General features: G+C 30.5%; 1 protein-coding gene across 2 annotated transcripts in view; it reads left to right on the top strand.

Annotated features, from left to right (window-relative positions):
* The window catches only part of LOC123662047 (hypoxia-inducible factor 1-alpha), a 127,258-nt gene that overhangs the window by 46,312 nt on the left and 63,573 nt on the right, over positions 1-17,373 (top strand). For both annotated transcript variants that reach the window (XM_045596937.1, XM_045596936.1), the window contains exons 3-6: positions 2,608-2,777; positions 6,600-6,770; positions 10,803-11,032; positions 13,913-14,019. In XM_045596937.1, coding sequence (XP_045452893.1) covers positions 2,608-2,777; positions 6,600-6,770; positions 10,803-11,032; positions 13,913-14,019 — 678 coding nt within the window. The remainder of the gene's footprint in view (positions 1-2,607; positions 2,778-6,599; positions 6,771-10,802; positions 11,033-13,912; positions 14,020-17,373) is intronic.

Raw genomic sequence — 17,373 nt, forward strand, 5'->3', positions numbered from 1 at the left:
GCGTTCATACAAACATGTAAACAATTCCTACTAATTTATTAGTTTTAGCCTTTTATTTTCTTTTTTTTTTCCGCCGGTTTTCACCGCTCTGGTATAGTGGTGCGTGTACCGCGTGGGCGCTCACACAGGCGATTGCGGGTTCGACTCCCGCTCAGGCCGGATATTTGTATCTGTACAAATATTTGTATTTGTACAAATATTTCTTTCCGGTCTGGTTTTTTGTCCTTATGGGTCTCCACACCGTTCCTCGGAGAGCACGTTAATCGGTCGGTACTGGTTGTCATCATATACACCTGGTAGCGATCGTTACTCATAGTAGGGAATATATCTTACCAACACGCAGTGGAACTGCGTCGTGATAAGTTCCAATCCCTCGCCTATATGGAGCAAGAGATATATGCCCAGCTGTGGGATGTTACAGGCTAAATCGCGTCTCGTATCGTGTTTGCCTTTTTTAATGTACAATATTTGTAACATAATACACATTACGTTATTTTTTAGACATTTCGACTATTATTTGAAACAATTTTGACATTAGACCTTTTTAATCGAATTTGCGATAGCAATTCTATTATTTAAAATATTGTAAAAAAAATTAGTTAACTTTTTGATTCAGTGGTACGTAATTAATATTAAAATATTTAAAGTTAAGTATTATTTTTAGGTTTATGTCAATAAATTTAACAAATGAATTTATTTTAAAATCATTAAAGCGCACGTCTTGTTTGTTTTGAAAAATTATTAAAGTAAGTTATATCATTTCTATCTTTTGTTATGAATAATGTTATTGTAGATATGGATGAACATAGGCGGGTTCATGACTTACCGATATAGATCAAAATCAAAATCAGCTTTATTCAAATAGCCCATGAGCACCTTCGAATCGTCATTTTACATAGTAAAACTTTAAAAATAAATTATAATTTTTGTAAAAGTAAAGCTACCACCGATTCGGAATGTAGATTCCTATAAGTTGTAATAAGATTACAAACAATTTAAACGACTAATTTTATCCGCTAAAATATAAATTTCGAATGTGTGTAAATCAAACGAAAACATAAGCTTTAGTTAGACAATGGCATGATAATTAAATAATTACAATAATATAAACAAACGTCTATTAATTTACGATCACATACATGGATCTATAGCAATGACTAATTTTCACAATAACATGAAATGATATCTAGATTACACTGGATGTTTTAAAATTGTATGATAAATATTATTTAACAAGATGTAATAAGTGCCTCATTCGTTTTTAATATCAAGAATTACATTATTTATCACATACAATTATCATTTTTACATAGAAGTAAATATTAGATACTATACTAGCAAACACCCGTGTAAATAAGTAATAAGTAAAAAAATTACCGACTGTCAATCGTGTTGACGATTGTTACAAAATTTAAGCCTTCGTAATATATATAATTTTAATAATTAATTAATTTACAAAAAACAAAAGCAATAATAATTTTTTTAGTTGTTGATGTCGGTAGAGGAATTATTTATAAAATGATATATCATATAATCTATGTTGAGTAATTATTTGAGGTATTTTTATAAAAAGGGAGGCAAACATCTCTTTTAACTTTAGCGTATTATTATACATGATAAGGAAATACTTGTTTTTGTTTCTAATAAAAAAAAAAAATCGATTTTAGTAATGCCAAAGAAAGGCCAACTAAACTGTCGAGAACTGACGTTACGTGGCTGAGAGAGAGAGAGAGAGAGAGACGTATATTTTTTAAATAACCTAAATTTTTCTGACATTAATTTTCCTCAAGTAATTGCAACCACTGTTTCCGATATATTTGGAACTTTGGCACGCGTCACTTTGACATTATAAAGAGGAAACCTCACCGCAAAACGTCACGGCGGCGCGGCGCTGTGCATTGTCTGTTAAATAATATTTTATTATGTTGTCCACGAGTCTGTACCCACAGCTTTACCTCTGGATATTGTACTGTCGTCAGAAATAAAACTATGAGACTACAAATGAAAGGTGTCTAAAATTTATCGCTGAATAAAAAAAAAAAAGATTTATAGACTGTTATATAATAGCTCCATCTACTTATTTTTCTTAAACTTTATGGTATACAGAACCAGACAACAAAAATTTACAAAATACTTGATTTCTGAATGTAAATATAATTTCATCATCCGCTGCTACTGTTCGAAAAACTTATACCTTTAGGTATATTACACGGATACTCTTATATAAAAACAAAAATATTAATTTAATCAAACGTTATTATTTCTTCGGTTTCACGAAACTTCGTGACATACCAATTAGCGCCTATTACGTAAAACGACAGTAACGAATTCCCGGTCCGTATGTTTGTGTGCTTTAAATAAATGAATTCGACTCACTTTCATGAATACTTACTCATTAGTACTTAAAAATTTTAAGGATAATAATATTGAAATAATGTATAAAGTAACAGACCTATTAAAGCAGAATATTTACACGTTTCTATATACTCTAAACTATACGCTCTCAACGAATAAGAAAAATACTACAGATGTTTCCTATGTACATCAAAACTTTCAAAGATCATCAACTACGAGACAATGAGGAAAGTTAATATCTTTTTCTTTCAGTGCCGGAAGACAAAGAAGCGCCAAAGCTGCAGAGTCCCAAGGGTCTCGAGGAAGTGCAGTCTGAGCTCTCGTACATGAAAGCGTTGGATGGCTTCGTACTAGTGTTGTCACAACAAGGAGACATTGTGTACTGCAGTGAGAACATTGCAGAACACCTCGGCGTCTCGCAAGTAAGATTACTATTTTGTTTTAAGCTTTGTGCAGTGTTAATTGCAGAGATTTTTTTTATAGTAAGTACACGTCTAATAATATATTTATTTTCTAATTCATTTACAATATTCAAGAAAATTAAATATTAAAAAAATAGGAATAAGTTGAAAATTTTGTGACTCGTGGCTGATTCCATTTAAGTAGATGGCGTTCAATAGTTTTGTGTTTACATAATCCGGATCAGTTTGGAGTTTTTCCGTCAGATGTGCGTGGTAACGATATATTTAACATTAGTCATCTAATTTACAATTTATTTATTGTTGTTTTGGAACATTAATGAGATTAATATCGATGTATTTCAGAAAAATAATTAAATAAAAATTAATTGACGAAAAGGTGTAAGTTTTTTTCAAAATGTCGGTGTAATAATTATCGTAAATATATGTTACAGTTAATAACGGGTCGCTATTCCAGTTTGGAGAAACATTTTTCCGATTAAGTCTGTATGACACGCCTACAAAGTACACTTTCGAGAAGAGAATTACTGCTTAGAATATCTTATGATGTATCCGATTTATTTATCCTGTTTATTTTGTTTCGGTGGTAAAATATACCATTATATTCTATTCTTTAATAAAGAGAATTGAAAACAATGAAAATACAAGATGGCACACTTTATTTACTAATTTTATATAAGTAAATAGTATACTTATTAGAGAGGTACACTTCAGTTAAAGAATATCCGAAGTGATAAAATTAAATTAAATGCACAAAACAGGAGTGGCTAAGTTTTTTAGTACTAACTAATACTAGTAATAGAGAATTAAATTTATCATTAAAAATAACGAATTCGTCTGCATGACACTGACCAAGGTGATAATTGACGATACCTTACTCTATAAATAGAAAATTAGCAAACATAATTCGCCAAATAAGACGACCCGTTCCTACATAAAAGTTCAGCGCGTTAACTAATTACTACGCATTACAATGTTAATGTAAATTTAAATTCGTAAAAGAATATGAATTTTTATTGTATTGTTTTTATGGCCTCCGGATAGTACCCAATCAACGCCCATTGCATTCTAATAACTTAGACCGGTGCTTCTCAAACTTTTTTTTCCCTTACCCCTTAATAAAACTTTTTATTTATAAGTAGGTATACCTTCCTTTGATAACTCTTTACGTACCCCTAAATATGTGTCTCGCATCTCTCTTTATTTTAATTAATGTTAATTAAATTAATACTCTAATTGGCATATATTCTGTAATTTATCGTCTTTAATTTTCATTGTAAACTTTATAATGGTAACTATATTGATAGATCTTAGTTAACTGTTTTTTTTTTTTTTTTAGTATTTCCGTCAATCTTTTTACATATCCTCAATAAGCCGGCGTACCCTCAGAGGCAAGCTACAACAAGTTGGGAATCGCTGACTTAAACGTCATTAAGTGGGGAGTCAGGGAAATCCAGACTGGTCGTTATTTTGAATCTCAAAGGATATGGCGAATATTAAACTCTAGTAATCAAATAAATTTTTACGTATTTGACGCTAAGTATTTTGTTGCAAATATTTATTAGTGACGCATGTATTTGTGTTATTGTATTATGTAGGAAAATTTTTGTATCGTATTTAATGTATTATATTCTAGTGTTAAGTAAAACAAGGACAAAGGAATCCATTAAATTCTACCTATAGTACTTATATACTTTAACTACGTTTCTATTTAGAAACTATAGCTGACCCTACAGGCTTTATCCTCTCTTGCGAACTTATCAAACGCGTGCACTTAAAAATTAAAAATACACTTTCGTTACTCGTATACTCTTTTTCTGAAATTTTCTCATTTTTTATTTATTTAAGAAACCTATAAAGAACCCATTAAAAAGCTTTAAAAAAACCATGTATTAGCCGAATCGGTTTAGCTATTTTGAATTTGTGTTTAGCAAAACATTTAGAAACTAATTTTAATTAATATAGTGGATGTAATGCAATTAAACCAAAGTAACTCCTTCTTGAGATTTAAATTGTTTGCTATGTAATAGTTTTGTCGGCTAAGTTCTTATATTAATGGCTTAAATATCACGTAAAGTGTTTTGTATTAATATATATATATATAACTCTATGTAGAATTGACCCCAAGAATAGAAAAGAAAGCTCTCTAAACCTCTATTATCAAAGCTTAAAATAAACTCTTATGTGTTGTAGGTTATTCTTATTCAGAAATTATACGTTGCACATAATAAAAAAAGCCATTCAAAATGATTAATAAATAATTGTGTTTGCTCGCAAACGAAAAAACCGACTTCAATTACATCGACAAGTAATACAACGTAAGTATTAGACGAAAAGAATTAACAAACGCACTAGTCGTCACTACGATTCTCGAGGTTTTCCCTCGATTTCTCTGGGATTCCATCATCAGATCCTGGTTTTCTCATCGTGGTACCACACTTGGGATATCTCCTTTCCGACAAACATACATTAAATAAATAAATATATATACGCTCGAATTGAGTAACCTCCTCCTTTTTTGAAGTCGGTTAAAAAGTTTGCGAGTATTATTTTTTTTCCTTGAGATATAGTTTAATATTTTAAAACTTGTTAAGGCTGTGTTTTTAAACAGCAAATAATAATAATTATTATTTGAAGTTCTAAAGATTATAAATTATTGTTTATACTCTAATGAAGAATAATTAAAAAAGAAAATTGTATTTATGTTTTACGGTGTAACTTCGTTCCGTAAAATGTAATGACGGTATTATTATATTTACTATGATATCATACTTTGAATATTTACATATAACTGTTTATAAACCGATTATTCTAGAAATAAAAAATCATTTATGCTCATTTAACTAATAGCTAGTCCATTTAATAATATAGACGACGCGTTGGCGGAACGGTCACAGCACTGATTTGTGGCTATTACGCTGGCGGTTCGGGTTCGATCCCCGCACATAACAAACGTTTGTATTGGCCTTACAGATGTTTGCCGTGGTATGCGTGTTTGTGCAGTTCTCGTGGGTCTCCCCAATATGCCTCGGAGAGCACGTTAAGCCGTTACTCATAGTAGGGAATATATCCACCAACTCGCATGGGAGCAGCGTGGTGGATTAAACTCTGATCCTTCTCCTACATGGGGAAAGAGGCACATGTCCAGCAGTGGGATATTACAAACTGAAGTGAGCGAATTAATAAATTACGATGGTAATTAAATATCGTTTAAAGCAAAAATGATAAATAAACCGAACAAACATTTTAATTATCTAGTCGTTTTTTTTTTTTTTTTTTTGTAATAAAGTAGTGCCAACATAAGTTAAAAAAAATCTGTATTGCAGAACATTGTTTTTTATGGAAACTTGATCTTTGTATGTTATCTCGCTATTATATTTTTATTATCGTATTGCAATTTACTACCTTTAAACTATCATAAAATTCCACTTTGTACCAATGCAATGTATCTAAAGTAAGTAAAGTAGGTACCATCTACATGAAAACCATCTCATGTTCTTGAATACTGTTCAGATTAAGTACGGAAAAATACAAGAATTTTTATGACTTGTATCATAGATTTTACCAGACCTTTAGATATCAATTTTATATCTTCATTATTTGTCTATCCATCTTTATATCGAATATACATCTAAATAAAATTGAAGTGTACATATACTAGTGGACTTTGCGAACTTCGTACTGCACTCTGAATATAATGAACATACAAAAAAAAGAATATAACCGTCGCTCGGAAGTTCGTACATTTTATACATTCGTTTTGACGTCTAATTGATTAATAATGTGCATAGAGAAATAATAAGAAAATGTTGTTGAACATTACAGATGGAGATTATGGGTCAGAGCGTGTTCGAGTTTAGTCATCCCTGCGATCACGATGAGATCCGCGAAGCCTTGCGCGCAGGCAAAGACGGGAAGCGTGACTTGCTCCTACGCCTCAAGTGCACTCTTACCAGCAAGGGGAGGAACGTGCACCTCAAGTCTGCTTCGTACAAGGTACTTGTTATATTATTTAAAAAATTATTGTGTTTGTTTCAAAACAAAAAAAAAAACAACTTTAATTTACATCGACAACAAAATGAGAGCACATATACGCATTATTTGGAATAAATCAAAATCTAGTCAGATCTCCCTCAAGTTTAAAAAACATTTTTTTTTTAAATAATTTTACAAATATGACAATACCATTTTTGAATTAAAAAAAAGAATAATTTATTCACTCACCTCAGCCTATCGCAGTCCACTGCTGGACATATGCCTCCACAAGTTCGCAGCAAAAATGGCGTGAACTTATGTGTTTTGCCCACAGTCACCACGCTGGGCAGGCGGGTTGGTGACCACAGGGCTGGCTGGCTTTGTCGCACCGAAGACGCGTAATTTATTCAGTGCACCCAAATTGAAAACCTCTATCTTTCTTGAAGTCGTTAACAAACTATTTATATATGAATTTCAAATCGCACTCTTACTAAGTAAAACTTAATTAAATATCTAAATCTATACATATAATAAAATGGTAGGAAAGTCAAAACTGTACATTGAATATTTTTTTTAAAATAATACTTGGGTGTGATCTACAGTCGATACCGAAGCCAAAAATATAGTTTATAGAATTTTTGTCTGTTTTTCTGTTTGTCTGTATGTGTGTCCGGGATAAACTCAAAAAGTACTGCATGGATTAACTTCAAATTTGGCACGAATATTATTAAGAAGACGGGTCAACAAATAGACTACGTATTATCACGCTATCACCTACGGGAAACGAGCAGTGAACCTTTATTTCTTCAACGCATTCTGTAACAACGTGTAATCTAACGACACATATTTAAATCTTGTTGTTATTATGTTCATAACAATGCTATAAGCTAAGCTTCACATTATAAAAATCACGCAATATAAGTAACTTAGGCCAATAAACATAATTAAATGAATATAAGTAGTATCAAGACAATTTTAAAGCAGCGCCATCTATGAGATTTCAGAAACATCATCATCAATCCCTTTTTGGATATAAATAATTTAAATTTGAACATGTTGGCGATGTTAATAGTTATTTATAATATGCAATAAGGAGTAACTCGGCTACTTTTAATTTACAAATTTATTTATTTTATAACTCTGTGAACTGTACAATACTTTTTTGTTAAATTCTATTCACTGCTAGTTTTTTTTTAAACTTTATACAAACTCAAACTTTTCTGTTAAAGAAAGAATCACCAAATCTGGAATTTATGCGTATTCATATATTTTAGCGATTAGTTTTTATATATTTAAAGATTAAGACAGTTTAATATTTCATCAATTACATTTATTAATTATTAGGGGATTAATAATAATACATAATTTTGAATTTCTTGTGTAAATTTGCTAACTTTTATCTATTACAGCCAATACTGACGTGAATTATTCCCATTTACTTTATACATATAAAAATGAATAAATGATAAGAAGTAGGCAAGTCAATAGTTTGGTAATATGATAAAGATAACTAATAGACGTTTTACTTTAAACTAAGATAAGGTTAACGATTTTCTTCCACTTATAGCAACAGAAAGATACCACCACATTCATAACATTACAGATTATAAAATAAGTAATATTTTTAACTAATTTTTTGTTGTTTAACATTATTCAAATTGCTGTAAAGTGCTCCAAAGTTTTATTCACATTAAAAGTTACTATTTAAAAATTTAATAAAAAGAAACATATATTTTATACATTTAATTCAGTCGCTAATTTTAATTTATAATCTGATCCTTGGCCACGTTACGTAACGAGTTTGATCGGTCATTATTCATGATTAAGTTGTCTTCATTATTGCTTTAAGGAAAAAACAAAATATTATTATTGAGTAATTTAACTTTTTTGAATGAAATCAAATTAAAAATAAAATGTCATAAATAAATTTAAAATTTAAAATATTATTTAGCTCCGACCCTACTCCTGCATAGAGAAAAAGTCCTATGCCCAGCTTTGGGATGTTAAATGCAATCAATTATAATTACAACGGAATGTGTATAATATTATTTATCAAAGTATTCTTTATATATTTTTCAAGATTTGTATTTTGAAGACTTATCACTGAAAAACTAGGCACATAATGTTAGGCGCCCTGCGTTTTTTATTAAAACTATCGAATCAAAATCTAATAATTATCGAATTGTATCAATTATTTTAAAACATATTAACTTATAAATAAGAATTTATTGCGTTCTTATTTTGAGTGTACCTTAACGTTTGTTTTTCTAATGTCAACTCAAATCAACATTTAATTCTATGGGACTTCTATGTAGGGATAGGGTTATAGTTTCAAAATAAAAATCGCGTTAAGTCCCGTAGAATCAAAGAAAGAAATCCCGTAAATCCCGTAGGATGAAAGTTTAAAAATTGAAATTTTTGTTGTCCTAGGTGTTTTCGTCTGTTATAACTATTCAACTACTTCATTATATTATAGTGTATGAAAATGTTAAAGTACGAATAATAGTAGCAAAAATTATTCCATTAAACCTTCATTAAAAAGTTTAAACGCTTGATTTAAATTCTAGAAGTCTAAAAAGATAAGCTTCGCAGAAGTTCATTATAAAATGTTGCATACGGATTTTTTTTTCATGTATCATAATTCTTTCCTTCAACATTTTTATTTTGTCGAAAAAAATAAAGAATAAAATTCAAGTATTTTTATTTTGAGATAATAATTTCAGATTTAAATAATATTATTTATTTTCAGTATAGTTTACGATATAAAAATATCAATGAAATTTATATAGTCACTTTGATTACGTTTTAAATTTACCTACATAAATATTGTGGGTATATTATATTACTATGTACTTAGTTTGCATTTTATGTCATAACAATGCTTATTGTGACTACTTACTACTTGTAATTCAACACACGCGTAGCATACTTATTTAACGCATTAGAAAACAATATAACTCTTAATTGTATTATTTCTATACTATATATATATATATATATATATATATATATATATATATATATATATATATGTTTCATTAACGATATTGTTTTGAAGTTTTGACAAGAGGATATTAAAATTAAAAGTGCTATTAGATTTTAAAGATTAGTTAAAAATTACGATCTATTATATATATTTCTGCCTTCGAAAACACTTAATATATTCATGTAATAAAGCCTAATTTTAACGGAGAAGTTTCAGTTATAGGCTGTAAAACATCCATTAGATACCACTACCAGTCACCCGCCATCACTCATAGAAAATAACTAAAAATATTTTCAGCATTACTTTTTTCTACTTCTGATTTATTTGACATACTATCAGTGTTTGCCAAACCTACCAGCAGAATAATTAAATGATTAATTAGTATTACTCCTTAATTTATTTTTTAATATTGTGAACCATATAATTTTGTATATATAACTGTACTATTAAACCCAGCATTTTAAGTGCGCGTAGTAGGTTTACAATTTATCCATTAGTGTTGTTCTAGTAATTTCTAAGCGATTTTCTAAATAACGAAGCAATTACTTCAATTACCTCAGATCGACGTAATAAAATAAACATTTAAGGAATATACAGAGTAAGTAAAATGTAAAAAAATAAATACTTTTTTCTTCATTATCACTATAAGCAAGATACATTTTAAAACATAAAGTAGTTGTATCACCTTAACCTTCAGAGTAATATCTGGAACAAACATGAGTCTTATTTATTGTACTTAAGTAAATATTAAGAAAAAATAGTTTCAATTTTATATTTATTTATGAATACCTAGCAGATACCTATGACTCTGTCTATACTACTTATTATATTAACATTGTATTTTATATAGATAGAAAAAATCAAGAAAATAGGAAGCAACAAAAAAAAAGTTTAAAAAAATATTTGCTCTTATAAATTTTATATGAAATAAAACTTATCTCATTATATATAGAGAAAGACAAATGACTAAAATATAAAATTTACAAGACTTTAAAGTTATTAATAATGATGTACGCACAACGGCAGACCCCTATATTTTATTTATAATATATACTTCTATTTACCAGGTAATTCACGTCACGGGTCACATGCTTACACCATCAGAGGAGAAAGAACAAATGAAGAGTGATGTAGAAGACGATAAAGTCAATGAAATTAAGAAGTACACCAAGTCTGGGGCGCTGGTGGCCGTAGGTCGACCGATACCACACCCATCCAACATAGAAGTACCACTCAACAACATGACATTCTTGACTAAACACAGCTTGGATATGAAGTTTACTGATATTGATGAGTGGTAAGTTAAACAGTTACTTTTTGTTTTATAATTTCTGGCAAGGGGTGCTAAGTTTGTTTGTTGTTATTATTTATTGCACACATATCAAAACTATCATAAGTATGTTTAAAATATATTTAATACTTTGGTTTGGATTTTTTTTTTTTTAAATATTTGTAAAAACGTAATAGCGTATATTTTTTTAATTTTCTATTAGATATATAAACAAAAACTGTACGCTTTTTTACGAAAATTGCGCGGACGGAAGGGTATGAAATTTCGCACACTTATCTTCTTTTTAATATACCTATATCAATTATGAATCACGTAGTTTGTCCGCGATGGACATTGCACACCGTGTGCAATTTGATCCAACTTTAAAGGTAGGCTGTATTTTATTTCGATATATTTTTATTAGATATTCGATATAATCATTATATTCAAGAAAAAAAAAGGCGGTACGAAATTCGCCAGGTCGGCTAGTAGTTTATATAGAGATTTTTTTTTATAAATGCATAAAAATACATTAAATCAATAAAAAAAAGAATTAGATACCGTGTACCGTGTATGTAACACACAAACATATACTTTTTTGTTTCTTGTTAGTTTGTGGTTGAATTATGGTCGAATTTCGACCACTTTGTGACCACTAGTTCTATTAGATATGCTTAGTCTTAGAATACTTCAAATTTTTTATTTCATACTATCTGAAAGAAATATGCCTAATGATGAAAAAACTAAATTTCTCAACTTATCTGACATATACATAGGTCAACGTAACGTAAAATTTGCAATTTGTCGAAGTTACGAAGAAAACAAACCATTAAACCCGTAGACAATGTAGTTCTGCCCTTTACTAAAAGATGGCGCTGAATAACAATAGAGTGAAATTATTACCTGACAAAATATAGGTACAGATCTGACGGCTGGCCGCTCAGTTGCGACCTTCAGAGCGTTTTACTCTACTTGGTAGTGTAATATCAACAAAAATATCACCTTCAAGTGTATTTTGTAGGTTAAACCTTTCGCGGTTTTGTACTTTTGTACTCGGTGTGCGATAAAGAACGGATCTGGATTTGTTGTGATGCTTTTGGATGTGTTGTGTTTTGTTATGTTTATAGTGAATATTGATGAAATAGTGCGATTGAAAAATATAGTTAAATGTATCAGTTAAGTGTTAGCTTATTGCACCGGATATGGCGGGTTTTTTGAATTTACCAGTAAGTAGACCTAAAAATTTTGGATATGTTTTTTTTTATTCTCATAATTAGAACTAATTGGAGCTTGAATAATATATTTGATGTGATTTTATTACAATTCCAGTGACTGTTGTCATTAATAAGCCGATAGGTCATTCAAGGTTAACAGTAGGTACCGGTAAACATAACCTAATCAAACAAAGACTAGGTCACATTGGGAATGACCTTTGAAATCATCATGTAGTTTAATATTTTTTAAATATATTTATTACTATTATTTTTGTTAATATTTCATTTATAGGTATATAGAGCTTAAAGTTTTATAATTTGTATTGAGTAGAGAAAGAAATAAACTTAATAAAATATTTTTAACATATTAGGTAATTAATTTAGCTTAGCTTTGGTGTAGCGGAGCAAGTAGTCGCTCAAAACACCGACGGTTTGCGGATTCGATTCCCGTTCGAGATGGATATTGATATGTGTACTAATATTTCTTTCTGGTTTGGATGTCTGTATTTTTCGTTTTTCCCACCGTGTCTCGGAGAGCACGTTAAACCCTCGGTCATGATTATTATCATAAATACCTGATCTATCAGGTATCATCTCTAGATGGTACTCATTGTAGGAAACACATCTGCCAATCATCAAAGTGTAAAAGTGTGATGGATTAAACTCCAATTCTTCGCCTACATGCAGAGAGAGGCTTTTTTCCCAGCAGTGGGATGTGTTACAGGTTGAATGTGAATTATATTGTTAAAGAAATTGTGGAATATTCAATTTGTAATTATATGAAAATACTTTAAAATAATAAATACAAAATATTGCACTATATAAAACTTGCTAGTTATTCCTAAATTATTAGCATATTATTGAATTAACAAAAAATCAATGTGTTTCACTATCATCCCCAAGGCAATGAAAGCAAAAAAATAGTATTAAAACAATTTTTTTTAACCATTTAAAATAACTTATAATAAATAAAAATACTTTGAAATATGAAGATAATGCATTAAAGAAGCTGGTAGTGCAGGATGATAAATGTTCAACAACATAATGAGCTACTTACCTTGCAACTTTAACCAGATAAGTGCCTTCAAACTTTCAATGTAATAAAAATGCTTTAGTGGCAAGCTTAAGTTGCTCTCTTTCTGAATATCCAAACAACTAAAACATTCAGTACTTGGTTTGCTTGAGTGCATGTGGTGGATAAGTTAGTATATTTGAAACTTGTTAATGTAACAAATAAAAATGATGTATTAGTTAAAACTAAGATTTTTTTTTAATCAGTATATCTTTGCCAATTGCTCCGACAACATTCATGATCACACCCTTATACATCCTCCATACTCTTCAAAAACAAATTTACAGAAACTACATTATTAAACCTTGTTTCTTAAACAGAGGATATCTGTCGCATTTTAAAATGTTTTTATTGTTAGAATATTTTATTTCTAGAATTTTTGACAATGCGTTACCGCAACGGTCACAACACTGGTTTATCGCAGTAGCGCTGGCGTTTTCGGGTTCGATCCCCTCACATTGGATACATTTGTATTGACGATACATATATTTTCCTTAGACTGGGCGTTTATGCTTGTGTATTGTTTGTGTTTTCCGGACCCTCAACACAGGAGTTATCCTGTCCATTTGTTTATTTATTTCAAAATTAATTTTCTTTAACCTATTTTTTTACTTGTTGCAGTTTAATGAATACACTGGGCTACGATACGGAGGAGTTGATTGGTCGCTCTTTATACGACTACCATCACGCAGCCGACAGCGCGTCTTTGATTCAACAATTCAAATCATGTAAGTGCACTTTAAAACTAAAAAGTATGTTAAAACAAAAATTCAAAATTTGCATATTCGTTTATCATGTATAATTCTAAAAGTATGTATTACATTTGTGATTTAAAAAAAAAACACGAAGTTATTATTAAATAAAATAGGTAAAATCTATATTCTATGCTAATATTATGAAGCTGAAAAGTGTACTAGTTGAAATTGAATATTTTTTTTTGTCTTTGATAGTCTATTTCCCGAGGAAGGCTATACTATACAACATTTTAGTACGTTTTTTTTTTTTCTCAAACCAACGCAGGTAAATATCGTTTGGTACAGCTAGTTAAAAATAAAACAATTATTAAAGATAAAAACTGGGAAGCGCCACCTTGGTTGTGTTTTATGAACTAGTAGCACTTTAATGTCATTCATTTGGTTGACGCTTAGTGTTATTTGTTCAACACAGATGGCAGCATGGTCATGTTGATTTCAAAATATTACGTATCTACTTTCTAAAGTAATATTATAATAGCTGAAATTTTGTTTGTTTGTTTAAACGCGCTAATCGTAGGAACTACTTGGTTGAAAATAAAAATTTATTTGTATAATAAAGAAGTATAAAGTAGTAAATAGTAGTAAAGTATAAAGAAGCAAATTTGAATAATAAAGAAGTTCAAGATTTTGTTTGATCACTGTGATCGTGGGAAGTACTCGTTCCAATAGAAAAATAATTTTTGTCGTGGATAGTCCGTTTACCGAGGAAGGCTTTAGGCTATATAATTACTTAGGTATTTTAAATATGTATATGTATATATAATTATTTGCGTATATAATAAAATTATGTACGATTATTCCTCAATTCATATGCTGATGAAACTGCGGCTCACGGCTATATTTATATAATGAGATACACTACTTTTAATAGACTTATTTCAAAAATCGTTTTTTATTGTCTAAATGTAAACTATCAATTGTCAAAGCATAATTTAATTCTTTTTACAGCTTTATTTAATCTGAAACTAACATAATTATTGATAAGCTTATAGGTAGTAGTAGTCACACGGTAAATAAAACAATAAAATAAAACAGTAATTCAAATTCATTTTATTACAGAAATTTTTATAAGTGTACCTATTCACTTTTATTCACGTACATTATATTCAAGTACACCAAATATTTTTAAAGACTTCACCATTTGTACATAATTTTATCACATCTTATCTCACACCTATTTCATTAATATCATATTTTGTATTATGTGGATTTTTTTTCGTTACTATTTCCGACTGATATTACATGATGCTTTGTGAACACCATTAAAAAAATCGTAACAATTTTTTATTTTATTGTTACGTAAATAATGACGTCAACATGCTACGTTGTTATTGGCACATCAACTATCATTCCTACATTGGATATCAGTGTATGTTGACTAAATAAACAACTGCCAACCGCCTTTATACACTTCTTGTTTTGTTCTTTGCGTATATATATATTTTTTTTTCAATTATTAATGACTGTTTAAATGTGGTAATTTTCGGAACACAAGAATTAATACACTTTCATTATCTGTTTGACATAGGCGACTAAAGTTGACTACTGTTAATAAAAAAAGAGTTATTGTAACTAGAATTTAAACGATATAATACTTGTTCACGTAATAGGCTTTGTATTTTTTTAATTTTATTTTATTATATTTTACTATTTTATTTTAACATTAAAATTATAGTAATGTAAAAGCGCAGCGTTGCTATATATTGTATAGAATGCGAATGAATTTTAGCTCTTGGCCATTAGCCACAAGCAATTCAAGTATTGGATATTATTTCATCAACAATACACATGCCAAGTTCTAACTCACTAAAAAAAATTTTTTAATACATGCAACCGATGTAAGGCAGTCTTAAATTGACGTTTATAGTTTCTGATTAAATTTCAGAAAAAAATACGAGTAAAATATTGTCAATAACAGAATATCCAATATGAAAAGATCTAAATTAGTGCAAACGATCCTAAGATTAGCATATACAAACACACTTAATATTATAATGTAAATATATTAAACGAACGAATAACTTAAATAAAACATAATTTAAATAAGTATGTATTATTAAAAATCGTAAATGTGGTAATTTATGAAACTCGTCAATCTACTTTTCTATAATTCTACTTACAATTAGATTTGAAAGTAAACTCGTTTGTGATAGATTTTTTTTTTATTTTACACTAGATTAGACTTGGATTGAAAGGAATTCGATTGCTTTCAATCTAAACAAGTATCCGAAAAGTTTTGATCAAAAGTTTTAATTTAGATTTATTTTTTTTTAATTACTACCATACTTACATACATACTATAATTATACTTTGATACAAAGTCCGTTGAGTAGAAAAAGAAATCATATTTGACATTTAAACTCACTTCAGCCTATCGCAGTCCACTGCTGGACATAGGCCTCCCCAAGTTCGCGCCACACATCCCGGTCTTCCGCAATCCTCATCCAGCCTACACCGGCAATCTTACGTAGATCGTCGGTCCAACGGGCCGGAGGACGTCCCACACTGCGTTTGCCAAGACGCGGTCTCCACTCTAGGACCCGTCTACTCCAACGGCCATCGGTCCTGCGACACAGATGACCAGCCCACTGCCACTTCAACTTGCTAATTCTGTGGGCTATGTCGGTTACTTTCGTTCTCCCGCGGATAGTATCATTTCTAATCCTGTCTTTGAGAGAGACCCTAAGCATAGCCCGTTCCATTGCACGTTGAGCGACTTTAAACTTGTGGACCAGTCCCTTGGTCAGTGTCCACGTCTCGGCTCCGTATGTTAACACAGGCAGGACGCATTGCTCGAAAACTTTTGTCTTCAAGCATTGCGGAATCTTCGAAGTGAAGACTCGACGGAGTCTGCCAAACGCCGCCCAGCCCAACCGAATCCTCCTATCGGCCTCCTTCTCGAAGTTGTTGCGGCCTAGTTGGATAGTATGGCCTAGGTAAATATAATCCTGAACAACTTCGAGAAGGGTACCATCGACCGATACCGGTATCGGTATGACTTGGTTGTTAAACATAACTTTCGTCTTATCCAAGTTCATACAGAGACCGACACGTCGGGAGGACTCGTTTAGGCCGGCCAGCATTTGGCCTAACTCATCCATCGTCTCCGCAAAGATGACAATATCGTCGGCGAAACGAAGGTGAGAGATGAATTCACCGTTGACGTTGATGCCCCGTTCCCCCCAATCCAAGGTCTTAAAAACATCCTCTAGCGCAGTGGTAAACAGTTTCGGTGATATTACATCCCCCTGTCTTACCCCGCGCCGGAGGGAAATAGGTCTTGTTCTTTGGTCATTGACATGAACGGTCATCGTCGCCGCGTCGTAC

The sequence above is a fragment of the Melitaea cinxia genome, chromosome 18 (genome assembly GCF_905220565.1).
Source record: "Melitaea cinxia chromosome 18, ilMelCinx1.1, whole genome shotgun sequence".
NCBI lineage: Eukaryota > Metazoa > Arthropoda > Insecta > Lepidoptera > Nymphalidae > Melitaea > Melitaea cinxia.